We start from the raw sequence: 22122 nt of genomic DNA on the forward strand, positions 1-22122 counted from the left end.
CAATGCCACTAAAGCTGTCAGTTTGGAGTCATTATTTTGGATTTACCCTTCTCTTTGGCTATATTTTTATTTATCCCTAGCTGGAGTCCAGGCATTCAGCTTTACTATTTGTGTGGTCTGCCTTTGCTCACCTGCTGGTATTCCTGAATAAGACATGTACGGGGAGGAGACAGGAGTGGGGGCTGGGATAAACTGCTCTCGTTTTCCTATAAAATACCTATTTTAATGCCTTGCAGCCAAAAAATAAACTTGGTGTCAGGCAAACTGGACTGAGGAAGAAAATGTTAAAGGACAGTATTCTTTTGATCAGGTTAAGCTTAACAATATCAGGAGAAATGATAACTACCTTGGCATTGGTCTGCAATTCTGCAGTGTCACGTACCTCTTCACAAATTATTGCCAAGTGAAATGGAGAAAGGTTGAAGGGTTAGCGCAGGGATATCTGAGTACGACATAGATTGTTCGCAGGCTTCCACTGATTTGTTGCCCATCAGTAATTTCACTTTCCCTAATCAGTGGGAATAGAATTATTAAATTAAGCTACAAGTGGTTTAATACCCCTAGATGCAAACTACAGTCAAGTAATAAAGTATTTTTACGATGTAAATGAAAATAATTAGTGGTAAAAATAGTCCTAATTTTTTTGTAGGTAATAAAAATGCTGCAAATCATACTGTCATTAGAAGTCACAAAGCGATGACTACAAACAGTAGCATATGAGTGAAGTGATTAGTATCTTGCCTGTGCTTATTTGACAGGACCAAAAGTACACACTTGAAAATACACTCTTTGGATATAGGTTTCAGTCCTTTAAACTGATGTATATAAGATGACCCATCCTACATAGATGCTAATTTAAGAGCTGGTTGTTTTTAATTACAGAAGCAGTACACGTTTTGTTTGGGAGTTCATTTGATTTTTTAATTTAAAAAACGCACAAGAATATTAATACCGGATTCTGAGACATTCTTAGTAGGAGATATATAAAAGACATCCCCCAAAGGTGAGAAATTCAAAATGGAAGGTGGAGATTCTACCCTAAAGTTTTGTCTGTAGAGGGGAAGTTGATAGAGTTATTCTAGCAACCCTCTTGCTTGAGAATAACTCTGCCTTGGAAATAAATATGGTTTTTATAAGAGTTGTGTAACCTTAGCGGTGTCCCGCCAAGGGAGCTGATCCGCACTGGGTGCTGCAGAGAACAGCTCACTGGTGGGTGCTCTCAGGTGCACAAGCCCCTGGTTTATAGGCATCGCAGGTGAGTATTGCAGGTCTCGGGCACTAGAGGGCACAGCCACAGCTTCTCCGTGCCCTGGCAGCGTGTGGACGGGTTAGCCCTGCCAAGTTCCCCTTCCTCACGAATTATTATTACTTTAAAAATAATTTTGCTTTTTATCATGAGAAAGTTTTCTTTAAACATTTGCCTCTTTTTATCTCTACAGCCCAGTATTGTTTCTAAATAAAAGTTTCCTGTGCTGGTATATAATTAGTCCAATTTTCCTTCACTCACATAATGAGAATAAACTTCAGTGGTTTATTTGCTGGACAAGCACATTGCTGCAGCACTTGAAGGGAAATCCTGTCCTTGTCACTGTGAGGACAGACAGAGTAACGAGTCTGTTGCAGGATGGCATTTCCTATTTTACTGCGATATGACTACATGCAGCCATATTACTATTGATAAAATGTTGGTCACCTTGGTAGAAACAGGGTTTTTATGGCAGAAGGTATAATTAAAAGGCATCTTAAAGGAAAAGGTTCTAAGCTTTGAATTTTAATATGCATAAAAATCAGAATAAGACAACGTTCTAAATTCTTTCTGGATGGAATTATGGTCTCAATTTTGAGAAGTACCTGACCATTCCTATTCTCATTTCTGTTACTAAGGATGGCTGCATAATCCTCTGTACAAACCCAGCATCATTGTATCAGGGCTAAATAATACAGCCAAAAGATAGAGCTATTCTGTCATGGTTAGAGTGGTGCTTTATTTTGGTAGCCAAACTGGAAGCATTGACTGGGGAAGAGTTATTATTGTGCCGCCTGGTTTTCTTGCTGCTTTGCAATTGACAAAGCATCATTTATCATGCTTTGCATTCCAATTTTTCTTTGCATGTTTTCCAGCTCATCATAACATAATTATGTTTCTGTTTCTTCCAGCCAGGGGCCGATACTTTCTTTTACTAAGACAACAGCTGCACTGCACAACCTTGATGAATCCCCATAAGGGTAAAATGTGTCTGTGGTGCTTGTTTCTGCCTTGGCAACCCAAATGTTCAAGCTCTTTTTTATGAAAAATGCTGTTCTAAAATGCGCCCAACCCCGATGCTTTCATAGCATTTCTCAAAATGAGGTTTTATATTGTAATTTAGACTTGAAATATTCAACATACTGGCTGGTTTGTAATTTTAAAGGTTTCTTTTGTAACATTTCTTTTTATAGTGTTTATAGGTTCATAAACACTGGGATGGAATTTTAGAGGGCCATAGTTACTGATGTGCAATTTATTTTTTGAATTAAATTGATTTTATATGTGAAAATCAGCACAATCTGGAGGTCTACTTTATGCTCCTAAAAGGTACCTTAAGGGAGCTTTCGTGGTACAGGTGAATCATTTCCTTACTTGGCCTCATTTGGTCCAGCCACACTGCAGTGTAAAGGTAATTATACCAACCCTGTCTACGAAGTGCATTAACTGCTAGTGATAGAAAATGCTGTAAAACACACATGGTATTTTTATTAGTAGTTACTGAGATATTTTATTTAACTCTAATTTAGTACTTTGAAATTTCAAAGTACTTTGGAAAGGAAGGACAAAATTTCTGACGGGGGGGAATCAAAGTAGGTCTTGATGCTGGAGGCAAGCTGAGGGCAAAATCCATTCTTAATGTTCCTGATTTTGTTTACCCAGTTATACTGTTGCTAACACCAATCTCATATTGAAATCTATCCACCAGAGTATTGTGAACAACTGAAGCAGTAACTTTTTCCGTTGTTAAAGATTATCCAGACTTGCAAGTATTGGGAATATTGTGTCCCAGACAAACCCACAGCCTGGATAACTACGTTCTTCAGGGCAAAATTTTCCCTCCAATTTTGCTCTCTATCCTAATTTCCTGGATCTCCATGACTTGAAGATTGGTTGTATTTATGTATAAAATTACAATAACTCTGTACATGGAGGCAAGACCTTTAGCTCATATGATCAGTCCTATTTACATCTATGTGTGCCATGATCCAAGGATACTTCGGGATATTTGAGCATGAGGGTGTATGTAGCAACGTTTTGGTCCTGTCGAACGTATTGGTTACTGATGTAGTTGCCTGAAAGGCTCTTAGATGTTGATGCACCTGCCCAGCCAGCGCAAACTTCATCTTCTATCCATAAATGGTGCGTGTAATTTTGCTGTTGTGAGAAAAGGTAGCAGGCTTGTTGTTTTAGATATACAATGAACGCATGGCTCATAAGAACAGTTTGCCTGGTGCTGTTTCTTCCCATGTCTTTCTTCTCATGGTAAATTCTGGCAGATTCTGCTCAGATATATTTTAGCGCTTTTTTTCTCATTTATCTTTGGCTTCTTTACTCAATCCACTCACACACGTTCAGTATAAGACGTGCATTTTCTTTCTGATTCATGTACAGTAATTACTTCCTAACATCTGCCTAACACATTTTGTAAGAAAAGTAACTCTGCAAATATTAAGAAAAAAAAAAAGAAAAAATGAAATCTTTGAAATCTCTATTACTAGGGTTTGTTATCCACAGCTGACTGGATTCGTTCCCAGCCAGGAAGCTGGTTCAGCAAAACAGCTGCATTAGTTATTTAACTGGAGGCCTGATTCTGCTCTTGCCCACGCTGAGGTAAATCAGGAGTAGTACTGGAGAAAATAAAGAATATCCGTGGTGCAAAATGCATATTGGAGAAAAAGTAAGAATTATGGTTTGGAACAACAAAAGAACTCTAGCAGATACTCTGCCATCCTGGTATAGGTGTTAGGCAGTATCCTCATGTCTTACAGAAACCTTATACCAAATACACTGCTCACTCCTTTATATATACTGTGGTAGCACAAAGCGGCCAACAAAATTACGGCTCAGTTGTGCTCAGTGTTGCACCCTAATACCGTGAACTCACATGTGGCTTATTCTGTACTAAGCACCACATTCACTACTGTTTGCATGTGGTTCATAACTGTTCCCTCCCAGTTATTTAATTTTTACAGTATCTGCTACAATTTACTTTATACCTTATAGTGCAGGAAAACACACTCCCTGTTTTTCATCTTAGGCTGAATTAATGCATGTAATAATTAACCCAGAAGTACACTTAGATAAAGGCAATGTCAAATTAGGAGCATTGTAGTGAAAAAGGGGACAAAGCATCCATGGGCTAGAGTATTTCCTATATAAGGTGACAATACTATATCTCAGGACAACAGAAGATTGTTACCAGAGCCTCATGTGCTTTAGAAATTGACATCCTCTATCCTCAAGGCCTTTTAACCCCCTTTGTATTTGATATTATTGTAAATTAGCAGCATGTGCTGTTAATAACATCAAAATCGTAGAACCATAGAATGTCCTGAGCTACGGTATCTGAAAGTTCACGGCCCAACCCTCATCCTGTTTCCCCCAACACAAGATATCTATTAGATCTTGGCCACAGCCATTGATTCTCATGTAGCAAAGGTATCTGTGGTTTTGTTTGTGCTTTGGAGTCACGAGCATCCCCAGTTGCTGTGGCCTGATAATGTCAGTTCAGATTCCTGTTACAGATCTGTTGATGGGGCTTCCTGAACTCCTGTGCATAGGAACCTTCCAGTTCACAGCACTATGCTTTGATACCTGCATCTGTTGATTATTTTTAATTGTTGACTTCCTAGCACATTACTGAATCTTCTCTGGAGTTACAGTAGCTTTTAAAATGGAAATATGAGGTTTGGAGATGCTACCCTTTCAGGCAGAAGAGGAAACACTCAGCTCCTGGATGTAGATATCTGCATGAAACTCCATCATTCCCAGACTTTGGGAGATTTTGAGGAAAAGGACAGCAGAAGGAAGGCTGCAACATACAGCACCTGAGCCAGAGAGCACAAAGCATCTCTTCCCTTCCTGTGTGAGACACGCTGAGCAATGCCTGTGCCCTCAGTCCCATCCAGAGACCTGTGCCCAGCACCTCAGCACCTGCAGGGATGGGATTACAGCAGCATCTACGCTTTGGTTTAAAACAAGGATAAACTCCTAGCCTTTGATTTTTGTGGGGCTCATTCTGAAATGAGACGGGTGAAACCAATTCAGCAATGCCTGCTGGAGTCCAAAACCTTCCTCTGCAGTCCATTTCAGACATGTACCCCACACTGCACCCCAGCAGTATAGCTCTCTGACATGGCTCAGCTGCCTCCATCTCTGCCCCCAGTTTCAAATTGCTTCAGTAACATGTTCTGCAACAAACAAAGATTTCTGGGGCAACTTCAGTAACATCAGAAAGATATCCTTCTGCTGCTTTGAAATCTGTGAGCCTGAATGATTCATGCAGCACAGCATCCCTTGGCCATTCATATCTATCTGATGATCAAATATATTTTTAATTATCAATCTGAGGTGATTTATTTTTTTCACTAGACAATACCCAACTGTATTGTAAGAGCTGTGGGGACTGAGCCAGAGAATTTGGCAGCAAGATATGGAACATTTGGGCTTTCGACACTTAGGAACATATGGAAAGAGGTTTGGAAGACTGCCACATGGGGTGTAAATTGGAAGACGCTACATTTCTTCATCCTTTTTTTGTGGACAGAAGTAGAAGCAATTTTTTTTTTTTTTAAGGATCCTAATTCCTGTTCATTTGCTATGATATACTGCTGTTCTAGAATAAACCACTATGCTCAGTTGCAAGGTTTGAGCAAAATCAGCTGCATGTTTATGGGCAACTGTAGATGGGCAATTAAAAGGATGAACAGTACTGCAGATCTTTCCAAGTTTTTACCTCCTAATTCATGACATCCCTCGCAGGTGAACTCACAAAGCTACAGTCTGGTCACTCAGATCATGGGGTGAAAGAGGCTATCTGGTGCCTGGCCTGAGTCAGGATGTGTGCCATTTACTGAGGTCTTTGATGATAAGGCCCTGCTAGGTGGTCCATCCTTGCTCCTTATGACTATCTGTCTCCTCATCACCTTGACACCCATGGATGGATGGACAGTTCAGGATGTCTGTCTGCCTCTGGGACAGAGTTTCATTGTGTGGATTTGTGCTCCAGCACTATGCTACAAATGCCAGCCACAGTTGGGGCAGCAGGGGAATGGGAAAGAGGAGCAACCTCCAGCTTAATGATCAGCACTGAACATGTATGAACCAGCATCATCTTCATACCACTCTAGGACAGATGCTTCATGCCCATGATGGGAGAAGACCGTGTCTCTCAGAGTTATTGCCTCTGTCATAAAAGTGATGCACAGTTTGCTTCATATTTGGTAATTCATTCACAATAACTGTTGTGTAAGAAAGGTTTTCTTAATGCATTTTTTTGTGACACAGTTGTGTGCCAGGTTGGGGGGGCTGCAGCAAATGCAGAATTCATTGGAATACACAAACCTGTATACCATTCTTAATTTGCACAATTGGCACACAGGCCCTGCAGCTTAGTGAAATCTAATTAATCTCTGACCAGTAGGAAAGCATCATCATTGTGGTTTAGCGATGAGGGACAACAACCAAAAGAGAGTTGCAGGGGCTTGTATTGAGTGACAGATAAAGTCACAGCAGCCAGAATTATGATCTTCTTTGGTGTCCTGAATAGTAAATCACCCAAGTTTGCCAAGATTGCATCTGAACAGCAGGATGGAGGTACTCTGGGGCTTTTCCCTCGATCCTTGTTCCCAATAGCTCAGTTCAGGGCAGGCTGCAGCTCTTGTCCTACACAAGTGCTCAGGTTCCCCTTCTTTGAGGAGTAGGAGCAACGGAGAGGAGGCATATTCCAGCTCTGCCTTCATCAGGGAGCTGGAAACCAGCCTGGGTATGCATTTATTTCTGGGAATTGGGGAGCACTCTCAGACCCTGCGTTTTGGTTATAGTCTGAGTGTTTCTTGTCCACAAATTCACGGTGGCTTTTTCACTTGCATTTTCGTGTGACAGATTGTTTCAACACATGCAGCCAAATAATGACTAGACAGGGCAAGTTCCTATTATTTCTTTGCTAACTGCATGCCGGGTGTCTCTACGGTATCTCTAGGTTATGAAAGGGCTAAGTGAAGACTAAGAAGGTGACATCCAGGAACAGGAATTGAGCATGGAGAAATTAGTGACCAGAGCGGAGGAAAGAACATTGCCTCCAAAGGAATTCAAAGACCTGTGGCAATAGCTCTTGAGGGCTGACCATGTAGGACAGGGCAGCAAAAAAAGATAGGCAAACATTGAATCATTTGAATGGCATTTACTTTAGAATGAAACCTCTGCCTTTCTGAATAGAATCTGGGAAAGATCAGGTGAGTCTGGAGCATTTTTTAGCCTTATATCCTCTGGCTGCAGCATTTCTGAGCCAGCTAAAATCTGGTTTAGAATGTTTTAAATGTTTTGCTTCCTCTTGCAGTACATACCCTGAGAGACATTATAGTTATTTCTACTTTCTGTGGCCATAATGGCTCCAAGTTCTGCTATTCTGAGTATGCGCTTCCCTTCCTGAGTTTCAGTTTTGGTGCTCATTTAGAAATCTTTTTGACTCTAACACAGTTACATCCAGAATTTTCTTAGAGAGATTAAAAAGTGCTAAAACTAATGCACAGAACAGCATTTCCACAAACCCCTTTGAGTTACACACTTCTTTGCATCCCCACTCCTATCTCTACTTATCTACAGGGAGAAAAAGTACTCTCCTATCAGCCCATTCCTTCTGTCTGATTAACTGGTGGTGAACACAGGTCTGTCTTTGCACTATTACAGTTTCATTTCCAGAGGAAAAAAAACCTGATAGATACTGAGCTCCTGGATTGTGGCATCACTGCCAAAAAACCCCAGGTTTCTGTTTATACCAAAGGGTCGGCAGTACCTCCTTAATCAGGCTTTGTGTTCATTGGAATCAGCAGATATTTCACCTAAAAGCATCCAGCAGTGCAGTATAACTCAGTAATAACTGCTTGTCGGAGGATCGGGGGGAAACCCCAGCAGAAAGACTGTACGTGCAGTTAGAAGCACTGGTGAGTAGTTGACTTTGGGGGCTTTCTTTTGCCTTTTTGTTTTAAGATTGCCTGAATTTGAGGGAGGCTCTTTCATTTAAAAGACAGAAAGACCTACAAATTAAGCAACATCTAGCTCCTAATGTGTGAAACTGCAATTTGCATACATCATGGCAGCTGCTGAGTCGGTCCTTATTACCTCCGCTGCAGTGTTAATTTAGCTGCAACTTTCTCATTTATTTAAATGAAAAAGCAGCGGGTGGCTGGCATGCCACATTATCTGTCAGGCAACCTGGGAATCAGGTTGACAGAGCCAGAAAGAGATTTCAATTCAGAGGGACGGCAGGGGTGCTGCCCCCCGGACTGGTGGTCACAGGCGAGCTCAAGATTGCCCTTGGTTTGCTCTAAAGGTCAACACTTACCCTAAGAAAAAAAAAAATCAATGTTGTAGTTACACTGACATAAGAGAACCGATGACAGGATTAAACTAGAAATCTCTGTTTCTGTTTTTTCTCTCCCTATGTACCCAAACTGGCACTATATATAGGGATATGATACCCAAAATATCATTACTGGTCCCAACATAATACCAACAGAATAATCACCATTTGCAGAGCACCTAGTGAACTGTGGTCAAACCCACCATCAGGGCCTGAATGCGCTCCAGCTCTCTGCTCGAGCAGGAAGATGCCAAAGCTGCCCACGTGGGACATGCCGGGAGGAGGCAGCAGCTGTGGCGGCGAGCAGGGCCACTGCCATCACCGCTGCAGCCAGCCTAGAGGTGCTTCCACACCCAGCCAATGCCAAGTGGATGAACGGACATCACGGAATTACTCACGTGCGGGAGGTAAAGCAAATGTGAGGTACTAGTCCCCAAATCAGAGGCTGCCTCACTAGCCAGGAAAAGAGGCTGAGGGGTCCTGGGGAATTTCTGAGCCGGGAGGAGCGAAGAGCGGTGGCCACGCTGGGGAGTCACCCGTGGGTATGGAGCTGAGCGTGAGGCTCTCCTCCTCTGAGCTACAATGTGAAACTGCAGAACCAGGCAAGAGTGACAGAGGAGATGAGTTCAGCAGATTGGTTGCAATGCTTCAGTGGCAGCAAAGAAAAACCACGTCCTGACACCACCCAGAGTTTAACTGAGCTGATGTAGGTGTCTTCTAAAGTTCAGCTGTAACTGTCTGTGGCTGTGGATCTGCTCGTTGCAAGCCATGGTGTAGCTCCACCTATGGACAATTTGCATGCACCCACCCCGCATAACGGGTTTTCTTCTTTCAGATGAACTGTAAATGTTGCATATCTGTTCCCCAAGACTTTACTCTGAAAAACATACTCTTGGAAACTGATCAGACTTTTGCCTAAAAAGGGGATGTTTTTCTAACAGGTTAACCACTAGCAGCTGAAAGTTTGAAGGGAATTTCTTTGTTCATGCAATGCCAGAAGGGACTGTATGACCGGAGCCATGCAAAAATTGTTCTAAAACATTAAATTCAACACATATTTCCTAAACACTGAAATATTCACATCAAATGTGTCTCTTCCGTCTCTGACACCTACTTCTTATCATAGTTTTAAAATACACTGTGCTAAAATATCAGGCATTTGTTGTATATGACAGATATTTTTCCCTTTGCCATTAACTTAACGAAGTTCAGCAAAAACTTTTGTCTTCACCCACTCCTCAGCCATTCATTTTTATAATTAAAATCACCATGACAACACATAATGATATCAGGACAAAAGGATTACGACTTAATTACATGAAGAAGGTGAAAACAGGGTTGGCTTACAGCAGAGAAAGCTTTTAATTCTACCAAAAATACCGTGGGCCTGATTCACCGTGGTGTTACTCCATTTGTGTAATTATTAAGTGCAGCTGAGAACCGCCCAGCGGTTGCCCTGCTGCAAGATGGGGTGTCCTGGTTAATTCAGCGAAGTGCAAGAAAAATATTCAGAATTTCATGAGCAATAAAAAGGAATTTGTTTTACAAGCATTACTTAGTGGTTTTGTGAAACAGGCTCGTTATAGAAATTAGCTGAAAAAACACACCCATAAAGGAAATGTTTATTATTATCGTAGCGAAGCAGTTTCATATAAATAAAATGTATTACATAAACACCCCATGTTAACCATCACAATACTATAAATTGTCCCACATAACAGGAGAACAAGCCACTTTAGGGGATATGGTCCATTTTTATGACAGCTGTGGCATTTCATCAGTTCACTGTTCCATCTTGGATTCTGTGAAAGCTATAGTATCAGATCGGGTATTTTTATTTCGAAGATAAAGCTGAACTTTTAATAAGAACAATCTGGGAGTTTAGACAATATATATCTTTGTAATCTGATCTATCGAATTTTCTGACATGAGTAAACTTTAATCACTTTTTTTTTCCCCTGCTTTTGTTCACAAATGATATGAAATATGCTTTTTAAAATTATGTACATCTTAATTTTTCCCCTAAAAACAACAAACCACTATCAGCAGTTGAACATTCCTGAACAATCCCTCCATGGCTTTTGGAAAAACTCTGTAATAAAACCATCAAACTAAAAATCTAGATAAGGAAATACATTTCATTTTCAATTTTCTCAGAAGCTATTATGATCAATCAGCCAATTAGTACAACAAATAAATAAATTAATGCCATTTAAAAAATAACATTCCAAAACCCCCTTAATATCTTTCTCAACTGAAAGTATAGACTTAACATAAATCAATTTTATAACCCTAACTTTTGCTTAATCTTTTTTCCATCTTTGCTTAAATATATGGAGATATAAATAGTCTATTATGGCCCTCTATCTTCCCCTTTAATTCGCAGAGTACAAGATCTGCAGCAGATGTAAATCAGTGTGGCCCCATTATTCTGGACCAATTTAGTGGATCTGTTTCTGATTTACATCAACACAAACAAGAACATAGTCAGGCCTTAGTCTGATTAAAAATATACAGATAACACATGGATTCGGTCAGGAATCCTTATTTTATGCACAACTTCATCTCTTAGTGATCTAGTGAGGGCAGGCAAAGCAGTTTGGGGAAGTTCCTCTCAGCTGTCGAGACTGTGGCCTTGGTTTCAAGAGTGACTTGGATAGGGTCAATGAGCAACAGCATCTCCTCTGGTTTGGTACCCAGCCCTCAGTGATAGGTGGGAGTCAGTCTGATCATCACCTGTGCTGGAACTGCTGCAGCCTCCCAGAAACTACTGCGCCTGAGCTGTGCCCAGTCATGTGCCCATGGCAAGGCCTGGTAGGGGGACATAATTCTTCAGGCGGGCCACTGACACAAGCGGTGGCTGTGCCACCCCGCAGAGGAGCCTGCTGCTTTCTAGCACTGAGTCTGGCAGGTGGTGGGCCAGGCAGCATATGGGCAGGGGGAAAGGAGAGCGGCACTGGTGCTAGTCGGCTGCGTCCTAATATGCCCCTGTGCATAACATTAAAGCAGCTCCTCATCCCAGCCAGGAGCCCAGCATGGGCTATTTATAGCCCTGGCACCTCGCTGCTCACCAGAAGCTCTGTGCTGCTGTATGAGATCTCTGGTTCCCTCTCCCACGCACTCTCACAGACGCCTGCCGCTCCTGGCGTCAGAAAGGTACATTTAAATCCTTTCCCCACTCAGAGCAGGAAAGAGAAGGGAGTTTGGTGCTGAGACAGATGGGCAATGTGGAAATGCCAGGGCCAGGCTGCTTTGGGTTGCTGCTGGGTGCATGTGAAATTTGTGGGCAGGGGTACTTGAATGTATGGCTTGGGGAACCCTTACAGATGCTGCAGAGGGGGCCTATACATAGCAATGCAGGGTCTGCTGCAAGGCAGCTGTGTGGCAGAGAGGCTGTAGGGCCCTTGTTTAATATCGGTCAGTGCCAAAATTTAAGCCCTCTCGGTTTTTACAGTGCCTGCTGTTCAGTTCATAAAGGAAATGTAAGAGATTAACTACAAAGTTAGGATGGGAACTCCCAAACAATATCAAACCTGGGGTCTGTTTGCAGTTATATGGGGTTTGCCAGCAGTGTGGAAATAGGGTGAGCCTGTGGATGCACAAATTTCAGTGTCTGAGATCTGTGTACGGGGGGGGCTCCACACCCTCCACAAGCCTGCAGACATCTAGACTTGCTTCCAGCAAGAAAGCTCAGAGAAACTCTTACTTCTCCCATCAGGCTATCTATATGTGCCTGGGACTGATCCTTACCATCGAGAGGCTGAACATTTTTAATATGAGGATTCAGCAGGGATTGCAGATTTAGTAGGTATCAAATAACGTGTATTAGTGCAGGGGCATTTTGGAGGTGGTGCTGTGTTGTTGCCATGGGTTGCTATGAGATTTCTTTTCTGTGGGTATGGACATACCCAGGTATTTGTGTGGTAGTGATTGAAATGGAAACTAGAGAAATTTATGGGGGAGGCTGGATTCCAACAGTAACTAATGGAACATGGATGTCAAGTTATAAGGGTTTACAACTTGCAATTTATTTTAATTTCATTGCTGAATGACAGGGATGTTAAAGCTTTTACATACTAACATTTGCTCACCAAATGGATATATACTTCAGTTTTATGTAAACATTAGCAATTAGAGTTCACAATCTTATCTGTTATAAAAATTCAAATAGATCCTAGTTTGCACCAAGTTATTAAATTACTTTTCTTTTAATTGTGTTACAGTCCAATTTACACTGTACAATTTAATTGTTCCAGAAAGTAAGCCTTTCACCAGTATGTTTAGAAAAATGCAAGAAGAGAAACCTCTAAGACCTTTACCAGGCTGCTTAAAGAGCTACTGAAATATACATTTTAGAAATACATTTTCCTTCCACTGGCATCTGTTGTTGGATGTGTAAAAAACTTGTGCATCCTTCTGTGAATGAGCACTTTGCCATTTCAATTAGTTTTGATATGTAAGAAAAATGATCTGCACATGTGAACTGTAAAAGAAATGGGTTCTGTATGTATATATTTAGCTTCCGCTGATGCAATTAATGCACATAATTGGCTCAGACTGGGATTTGTTTATAGGCATTTGTTTGTGAACAGAGCCACATCCATTTTCTACTTAAATTGTGGGGTTCCTTTGACTGACTTCACTGAGCTTTGAATCAGAGTAAGATTAAGGTCAGGTGAAGGCATATTTGAAAAGATAGCCCACAGGGTCTTTCATTTTCAGCTTCTTTGATTTTTTTCATGAATCTATAACAGTTTAAAGAAAAAAAGAGTATACCTAGTATTTGCTGAGATAGGATCAATATTAATCCAATCCCACATCTAGGCCTCTGTCTTGGCAGTAAACAGAGCTCAAACTGTCACATCTTTCCAGAATCATAAACTACCCAAAGGCTTTGAAAACTGATCAAAGCACCTTCAGGTCTCCGATGGTCAACCATGCTCCCAAACATGGCTTCTGAAGTTTTGCAGGCTGCTTAAAATCTTACTGTTAGGTGTCAAGCTTCTCCTAGCCCAAAGAGCCTTGTTAAGTCCCATTTTATTTTTATTTTAAATTAAAAAGCCAAATAAGCTACTGTAGAAAGGACAGGCTGTGTTTTATATAGCAGTCTGTGTGGAGATGACTCCAGTCTCTGCTGGCAGTGGAATGCTTACAGCAGCAGGGGTGCAGAGACACACACAGGGGAACACAGCACTACCACAACTGTCTACATCTACAGTTACCTTTGCTGCTTGCAGGTCAGCAGGCTGAGAGCTTCCTTTCCCACCACCTGCAGACTGTAACTGGCTAAGAAAGCTCCCATGAGCATGCCTAGCAGCACATGTTCCAGCAGCAGCTGGGCCATGCCTGGATGGCATGAGACCCCAGACTGCCCTGACTCAGGCTGCTCAGTATTAGACGGCATGTGAAAATAAACAAGGTGCCACAGTGACTGAGGGAGAAAAACAGTGAAAATGTCTCTCAGAAGCACTGTCGTACTTCGTCTTATATAGGCCAATGACATACTTGGATTCGTCGTGTTCATAGTTTCAAAACCTTACAATTCCTTCTTCCCTTCCATCAATAAATCAGTTCAGATCACCTGAAATGTACCTGCTGTGGGACATCGATAGGGCTGAGTAAGGAGAGTTCTTTCTCTGACTTTAATAGGAAGGAGACCACGTCATCTGGCAAACCTTTTAAAACTGCCTACACAATTTGGGGCTGAAGTTTTACCTTTAGAAGTGGTGCAGACACTTCAGTTCCTAAATTGCACAGTAAGCTTAAGTAGGACCTGGAGTTTTAACTTAATTAGATGCATTTGAAAGCCTGAAAATCCTAAATCACTAAGGAACTGGCAATTGAGAGAATATGGAAAACTTCAGAAGAGGTACCCTGGCTGCTAGTAGTTATGGTGAAACTTGCGACACATCCAAAAGCTAAATGTCTAATTGTCACAGAGAGCCATTTATTAGAGACACTTACCTGTATGCCCTCTCAAACCATATAGACTTAAATTTCATAAAAAGAATTGGGTGTTCTCACACACAATGCTCTGCCACAAGTCTGTATATTTTATCTGGACAGAATACATGAGGTTAATTCAAGAAATTATATCTAAGTCAAAGCAAGAAGGTAAGTGTTCCCTGAAACTGTGAGTGACATTTTCAGGACAGATCTCTAGGCACAGACTAGACATGCTTCCCAGCCTGACCACTGATAACTGTTCTTTGAATGTGTTTTTTCAGCTAGTTGGGCATCTAACAGTTGATTTTGTCAGTTGATTTCATCAGTATATGTTTCTAATGATATAACGTAGGACCGTATCAGTAACTTCATTCTGGATAAAGTATCTGATTCTTCCCCTATTATCCTTGAAAAAATTGAGAAAATTAGATTGGATTCACACAATTTGTTCTTGACAAATATGTTCTTTTATCACCTTATTGCCCTCTAAATTCTTATAATTCAATCATGTAATAATTTCTTCCGGCATCTTTCCAGGTATCAGGATTAGGATAATAGTTCCTATTATCCTATACATATAGGAACATCTATAATTCCCTGGAAGCTTCCTTTCTATAGCTTATTCTATCTTTTCCTTATATCAAGATTAATGTTATTATTTGCCCTTCTCAAGCACTGCGGGATCTTTTGCACGGTTTAAAATCTTGGTCTTAAATGCCAGCACAGCCTTCATCATTAAACCCCAAGATTATAACATTATTGTCATCTGGATACTGATTTCTGCCTCGCTGTGGCTGTCAGCCAAATGTCATAATGCATACAATTAACAGATTTGCTTCTCAGCTTACCAATAACAAAGGAAGCACAAATAATTCATAGGCAGAGGCACTGGTTCTTTGATGTGACTGAACCCTGATCCTTTCAGCACCTGAAGGGAGGCAGCCTGAAGTCAGGGCAGCCTCATTAAGGCAGAGGAGAAAAAAAAAAAAAAGCAGAGGAGGAAGAGGAGGATGCAGGGGGTGCCCCACGCTGGGTGCTGTGACCTCTTCTGGGCCAGGTCCCACAGCTCCCACCCTCCCACCATGGCGCGGGAAAGAGCAGATTCCTTGGGACTGGGGGAAAAGACAAGAAAAATCTTTGTCCCAGACAAAAATGCAGACAAAATAATGTCTCTAATTACAAGGTAGCTTTTTTTATTTCAGAGGTTAAGGGAAATTCCTGATGAGATACTTCCATCTGGTTTACAGTCCCTTTGCGCTGGGGCAGTTCAGAGAGGCTGCAGTGTAACTGAGAATTGAGGACAGCATTTATTTATAGTTTGATAGCCTCATAAAAGCTGTAGAGCTGAGCTCACAGCAGTGCGCTTATTTATGTTTTGAACTGCTCATGCAGCACCCTACTGCCGTGCAAAACGTATGCTGTAGCTCCTGCATAAAATTACATATGACTCTTCATAAGGTTCATGACAGGAAGACAAAAAAAAAAAAAAAAAAGTTAAATTAGACTAACAAAACAGCTGATATAAAAATAAAAGTAGCAGCCACAACCAGAGGAAAATTAACAGCATGGCTCTGAAATAAAGTAACATCAAATGAAGATTTGCACCTGAATCCATTTTTCACAACAGAAGAAAAAAATATCCAAGAACTCTGAATAAGGCAATAACTCTGATTTCAGCTCGTGGTGACATTACAAAGGATGTGAGCCTTGCACTGGAGGTTTTTATAATGACAGCCCAGCCTCTGGCACAATCTCAGTATAGTGTCTCACTGCAAATTATATTTGTATCACATTTATCCTTTCTTTTAATATCAATGTGCCATCTTTTTTCCTCCGTAACCCAGAGGGGAAAGCAAAGCAGCACCATTTCATTATTACCCTTTAATAGTCTTTCCAGCGATATAAAGGAGAATATTAATATCCTTCCAATGACCTCACCTAAACGCTGCTAAAAGCCAGGAATGGAGTGACAAGTTTGTAGCTAATGCACAGGGATGAATTTCTGAAGTTAATGAAAGGATTTTACCCGTGGGTTTTAATCCTGCTTTCTTTTTAACCTTTTAGCTTCAGTTTCCTCAGCTGTAGGATGGAGAAAGGAGACTTAATACAAATCAAGAGCACAATTTTACTGAGTACAGTTCAGTCAGGAGCTTGGTGTGCTATGAAAGCAAGGAGGTGCAGAAGGTGCATTCTTAGGAGGAAAGGCAAATACTGTCTTCTTTAAAGTGTCAGGTAACCAAGCCTGCCTATAGCTCTGGCTGCAGAGCTCAGTGAGGTGGGTGAAGAGGAGGTTGGAGGGTTGCAGATGATCCTGATGGCAAGGAGGAGGCTCCTTGCACAGTTCAGCCCAAGGATGATGTGATGATTGGGTGTGGACCAGCTCCAGAAGAGGAGGCCACCCCATCCACCGCTCACAGGCTGTATGTAGCTCTGCTGTTGCTGCCGGGGAGGATGCCCAGAGATGATCCACCAGCTTTGTGGGTGGCAGAGGAGACCGCCCTGCACTGGGTGCCGATAGGCAGTGCCCTTCAACATCTGGGTAGTGGGTGTAGGAGTTATCCATCAGATAATTTGTGCCTGAAGTAGTGCATAAATGGCATGAGCTACACCGTGCTTTAAGATTCCTATTGCTAATGTCTTAATGATGAAAGAGAGGAGAAAACGGCTGTGAGCCTGTTGTGCCAGATATCCTAATCACTGGTGAATGAACACATAAAATCCACAAATCTGATGAACGATGTAATCAAAGACAAAGTGTTGCTCTTAAGAAAGCTAAATTAACAGTGAAAGAAAACTTAAAGGTGACCAGCAAAGGAAGTGAAATCATAACTCAGTTCTACATGCTGCTTCTTCCTGATCTGTACAAAAGTCTGGGAAAGATGATGATGATTAATCATCTCACTTGTTCTTCACATTAAAAATGCACATTTTGTCCATTATGGAAAAGCTGGAGGATGTGTGAAGCTCTGACATCACAAAAGAGGAAGAGAGAAGCTGATAATTTTGGAGGAAAAACCCTGGTTAGTCATATTGCTAACAGGATTGGGGTCTTGTTGGTAGTAATTAACACTTTCATCCATTTGGAGAGGGAAGAACCTGGTTACAGACACTACAGCTCATCTGCTTAAAGATATGTGTGCTTATAATACATGATCTTTGAGATATTGTATGGTTCCTTTATCAAAATGCAGTGAAGATCAAATATTACAAGGTGATAAAATAGCACGAGGGGAAAACATTAAACTGGCCATCTAATTATCATGCAGGATTAAAAAAAGAACGATTCCTATCTCTTCTACTGACTGGAAAGACTGCTCCAGAGGCAGTCAATGCAGGATTAAGACCTACATTTTCTCAAATGCAGTATTTCATTTCAATGTAGCCAGAAAAAAAAGATCTAGATTTTGGAAATATCATCACTTTATTTTTTTTTGTACTAAACTTACTGCCTTTGATTGATTTTTAGAAGCACCATAAGAAGAGCTCAGAGCTTGGCTCACATTCAGACTATGAAGTTAATGTTTTGTCTTCCAAATCCATTTTTAAAATCTGGTAATAACCCAGATTCATTTCTCAGATGTGTTGCTTCTAGTTCCAGATTTGGAATATGGAAAGAATTGATAAAATCAAGGAAATGCTAGTCTTCAAGCATGCCTGGCTTTTAATTTAGCACCCAAAGTGAGGAATCTATGTAATTTGCTAAACCAGAGTGATGACTACTTCCAAAAACAACCGAACAGCTAAAAGAGTAGGTCTGAGATTGCTGATATAGCTGTAGATTTCCTTTTCACCTGGGAAACAACTATAATATTTTTTTAAAAAAATCCATTTAGCAAGATCTTTAGAGAAATCTGGACTGTTTGTGAAAATACCTTTAGATGGATTTCAAAGTATTTAATATACTCAATTTTTATGTTGATACATTTCTTTAATGAAACTAAGACTACTATTTGTGCTTCCAGAATTTGAGAAAACCAGTTCAATCTGTTGTACATCACCCTGATCCTGAAAATAATTAAGCTGCTGAGGAATGTTACTCTTTGAATAGTCCCATTAAGCAATTCATAGGATATTTACAATGTGTTTCAAACATGGTTATACCACAGCTTTAGGAGCTTGTCTGTGTATTGGTGATTCAAGACATGAGTCCTTAATGCACTTCCACAAAAGAACTGTCTCAGTGCCACATTAGAGACAAAAACTGTGTTAAGGACTGGTATCCTTCAAGCGATGGGTAAATGTCACTCTCCCATTGACAGCTCTACCGCTGTACCTCACATTCTGCAGCTTGCTGATCGGAGAGCCTGAGCGGTTCTGTAAAGGGCGCCCCCCCAAAAAAACCCAGAAATGGGACCATGAAGTTCCTTCTCTGTTCCCCATAAATAAAAGTAGAGGGAGTATGTGAATAATTACTAATTAATTAAAAATCCCATTTGAAGTTACTGTAAGTGGAACCAAAACTCTGTGAATCTGCAGCGCGTAAGCATCCTGCTGATAAGTGGCAGGACAGTTTGAAAGCTGGCCCCTACTTACTAATCCTTTATTTATCCCAAAGCAAACCAGTAGGAACTCTGTAAAAACAAGTGACCTACACTCTGGTGTGAAAGAGTAAAGAATCTGGCCAATTAGACCAAGTAGCTTCCTGCCAGCTCTGCCACCATACTTCAGGGGTGGAAGCTGTCTCTGCCCACAACATTGTCTTGACTCTCTCAGCTTGAATCCTGGGGAAAGAGCTACTGGTAAAGTGGGGGGAGATGGGGCAGAGACAAATCCATCGGTAGAGTGACAAGATGGCAGCTTCCCAACTGCTTTGCAAGAGTGTATGCACAGGGCTTCTGAATCGAAACCATTCTGCAAACTGGTAGCCAAGTCTGGTGGTAAGGCAGAGTATTAAATATCCACAAGTACACTTATGCCTCTAAAATGCCAGTGAACTGGGTTGTACTAGTGGCTTTATTTCCCACCCACTTTGCAGGAGGTATAGATCACTGTAAAAACTAATGAGAAGCAAGTCTAATGTTTTTCCACTTTTTTAGTCTTGTAAAACCCTTTTCTGAAGTCTCTACTTAGGCATAACTCCTAGTTTGAGAGAAGCTGTGAGCACGGAAAAGGCACTTTGCCATTCTAGCTGTCTAACCTAAGGGGCTGTTGAAAATATAAGGTACTTTCAGCATCTAAGCAAGGACTAATGTCCTTCAGGTGCATGTGAGAGACAAAACTTGAATAGCCAAGGGACTAAGGGCCTGACCTGGAGTTTATTAAAGTCAGTGGAAAACTTTCCCTCAGTTTTAACAGGCTCTGGATCAAGACCAGGGAAAGGAGGGAGAAGGCAGCTGGAAAAGGTTGGTTTGAAAGGAAGGCTGTAATGTTCTTTAATTACAAGTTTAATCACCAAACTTGGGGCGGGGGGGGGGGGGGCAGGTATTGAATATTGAAGATGACTTGAAGTGTTGATTTTATTTTCTTGTGTCTTGGAGACCTTGACCCTGAGACCTCACCATAATTTTATGTACTTTTTATGCATTGCTGATTTATATCACATCCTATAGAATAACTAGCTTTAGATATTAATAGCAATACTCATTTGCCCAATAATTTGTTCTTATTGGACAACGTTATGCTTCTACCTCTAGAAACATTTCTGATGAAGACCTTGAATTCTGAGGAGATTTAAAAACAGGAAGTTTGGAAATAAACCATGGATCATAAGGCTGAGGACAAAAGAAAGCAGTGCCATAGCTTGACTTTATTGGAACAAGTGAAGAGAATGAAAGAATCAACAGAGATAATTGATGTTGTGCTAGTTGCAGAAGGTGAGAAATTCCCCTGCCATAAGGTGGTGCTGGCTGCCTTCAGTCCCTATTTCAGAGCCATGTTCACCTGTGGCTTGGTTGAATGCACACAAAGGGAAGTGGTACTGTATGACATCTCTGCAGAGAGCATGTCCGTAATACTCAATTACATGTACAGTGCAGATTTGCACCTCACTAACCAGAATGTGCAGACTGTTGCGCTTGCTGCATATTTCATGCAGATGGAAGAAGTTTTCAGTATGTGTCAGAAGTACATGATGGGCCATATGGATGTTTCCAACTGTGTGGGCATCTACTACTTTGCAAACCATATTGGGGCAGAAGATTTATCTGATCAAGCAAGGAAATACTTATATCAGCATTTTGCTGAGGTGAGCTTACAGGAAGAAATATTAGAGATTGAATTCCAGCAGCTGTTGACTCTCATAAAATCAGATGATCTGAATATTTCCAGGGAGGAGAGCATTCTGGACCTTGTCATTAGATGGGTCAAGCACAGCAGAAAGTCACGTCTAGAGCACCTTATTGAGCTCCTGAAGCAAGTGAGACTGGTACTTGTCAGCCCTTCCTTTCTCATGGAAGCCCGGAAAAGGAACACCATGATCCTGTGCAATTCAGAATGCAATGATATGTTTGAGGAAGCACTGGAAACTATCAAGCTATCCAGCCACCCTTCTCTCAGCCTGCGATACGGCATGGAGACTACTGATCTCTTACTCTGCATCGGCAACAATTCTCTTGGCATTAGGTCAAGACATGGTAGCTATGCAGATGCCAGTTTTTGTTATGCTCCTGCGACACAAAAGACTTACTTCATTTCCTCTCCAAAATATGGAGAGGGTTTAGGATGTGTTTGCACTGGTGTTGTCACTGAGAATAATGATATTATTGTGGCAGGAGAGGCAAGTGCTGTCAAAATGTCTAGACAAAAGACCAGGAACATCGAAATTTATAGGTGTGTACCCTCTGTGGGAAAAATCCCTGATTATTTAAAATTTTAAAATCCAAATAATGGTTCTGGGGACTAAAGAAGACCATTAAACAAAGCATTCTTTCCTTGAAAGTTTTCCCAGAGGTTTCGATTACTCTAATCAATTTGCCACAATTGATTTCTATGGCACAATGAATTACATATACACCAGCAAATCCTGATGCCTTTTCTCCTGAAAGAAGGAAGAATTACTGTAGTGGCATCTCTGGGTAGATGAGCTTGATTAGATCCTACATCAATGTATGTGGATTCTCCTTACTCAAATCTCGAGCATCCCAGGAAAATGTTTTTTGTAGGTCATTAGCAGGGGGGCATGAGTCAAGCAAATAACCCAAGGAGTCCAGTAAGACAGAGATAACACTCTCCTCTGTTGATGGTGATGATAGTACTTCAGATATTAAAGGATAATGATTGATAGCTTTAAACCCTCATTCTGTTTTTACCAATGTCTTTCTCAGAAGCACCTATTTTAAAGAAAATCAGACATTTTCTGGATTAAAGACAAAATTAAAAACTGGTGACAGCATTTTCAAATATAGATGCCTAAATTTAAGGAAGTAAATCCATACTGAGACGGATGAAGTAGCCTTATTTTCAGCAGTGCTGAGCTCTTAATCTTTCCACTAACTTCAGTGGGAACTGTGATTGAACAGCACATGCAAAAATAAGGGATTCCTTACCTTAATTAGGGTCAAATATCTTTGAAAGGATGCCTAAAATTAGGATCCTTCATACTAAAAATGTTTGATATTGCAAATATTGG

General features: G+C 41.0%; 2 protein-coding genes across 6 annotated transcripts in view; one reads left to right on the forward strand and one right to left on the reverse strand.

Annotated features, from left to right (window-relative positions):
- MGLL (monoglyceride lipase) overlaps nt 1-22122 on the reverse strand; it is a 110259-nt gene that overhangs the window by 72116 nt on the left and 16021 nt on the right. The window lies entirely within an intron of this gene.
- The window catches only part of KBTBD12 (kelch repeat and BTB domain containing 12), a 32563-nt gene continuing 30633 nt past the window's right edge, over nt 20193-22122 (forward strand). The window contains exon 1 of the mRNA XM_009514073.2: nt 20193-21323. Within this exon, the coding sequence (XP_009512368.1) occupies nt 20254-21323 (1070 nt within the window). The 5' untranslated portion in view covers nt 20193-20253. The remainder of the gene's footprint in view (nt 21324-22122) is intronic.

Source organism: Phalacrocorax carbo, chromosome 6 (genome assembly GCF_963921805.1).
Source record: "Phalacrocorax carbo chromosome 6, bPhaCar2.1, whole genome shotgun sequence".
Taxonomy (NCBI): domain Eukaryota; kingdom Metazoa; phylum Chordata; class Aves; order Suliformes; family Phalacrocoracidae; genus Phalacrocorax; species Phalacrocorax carbo.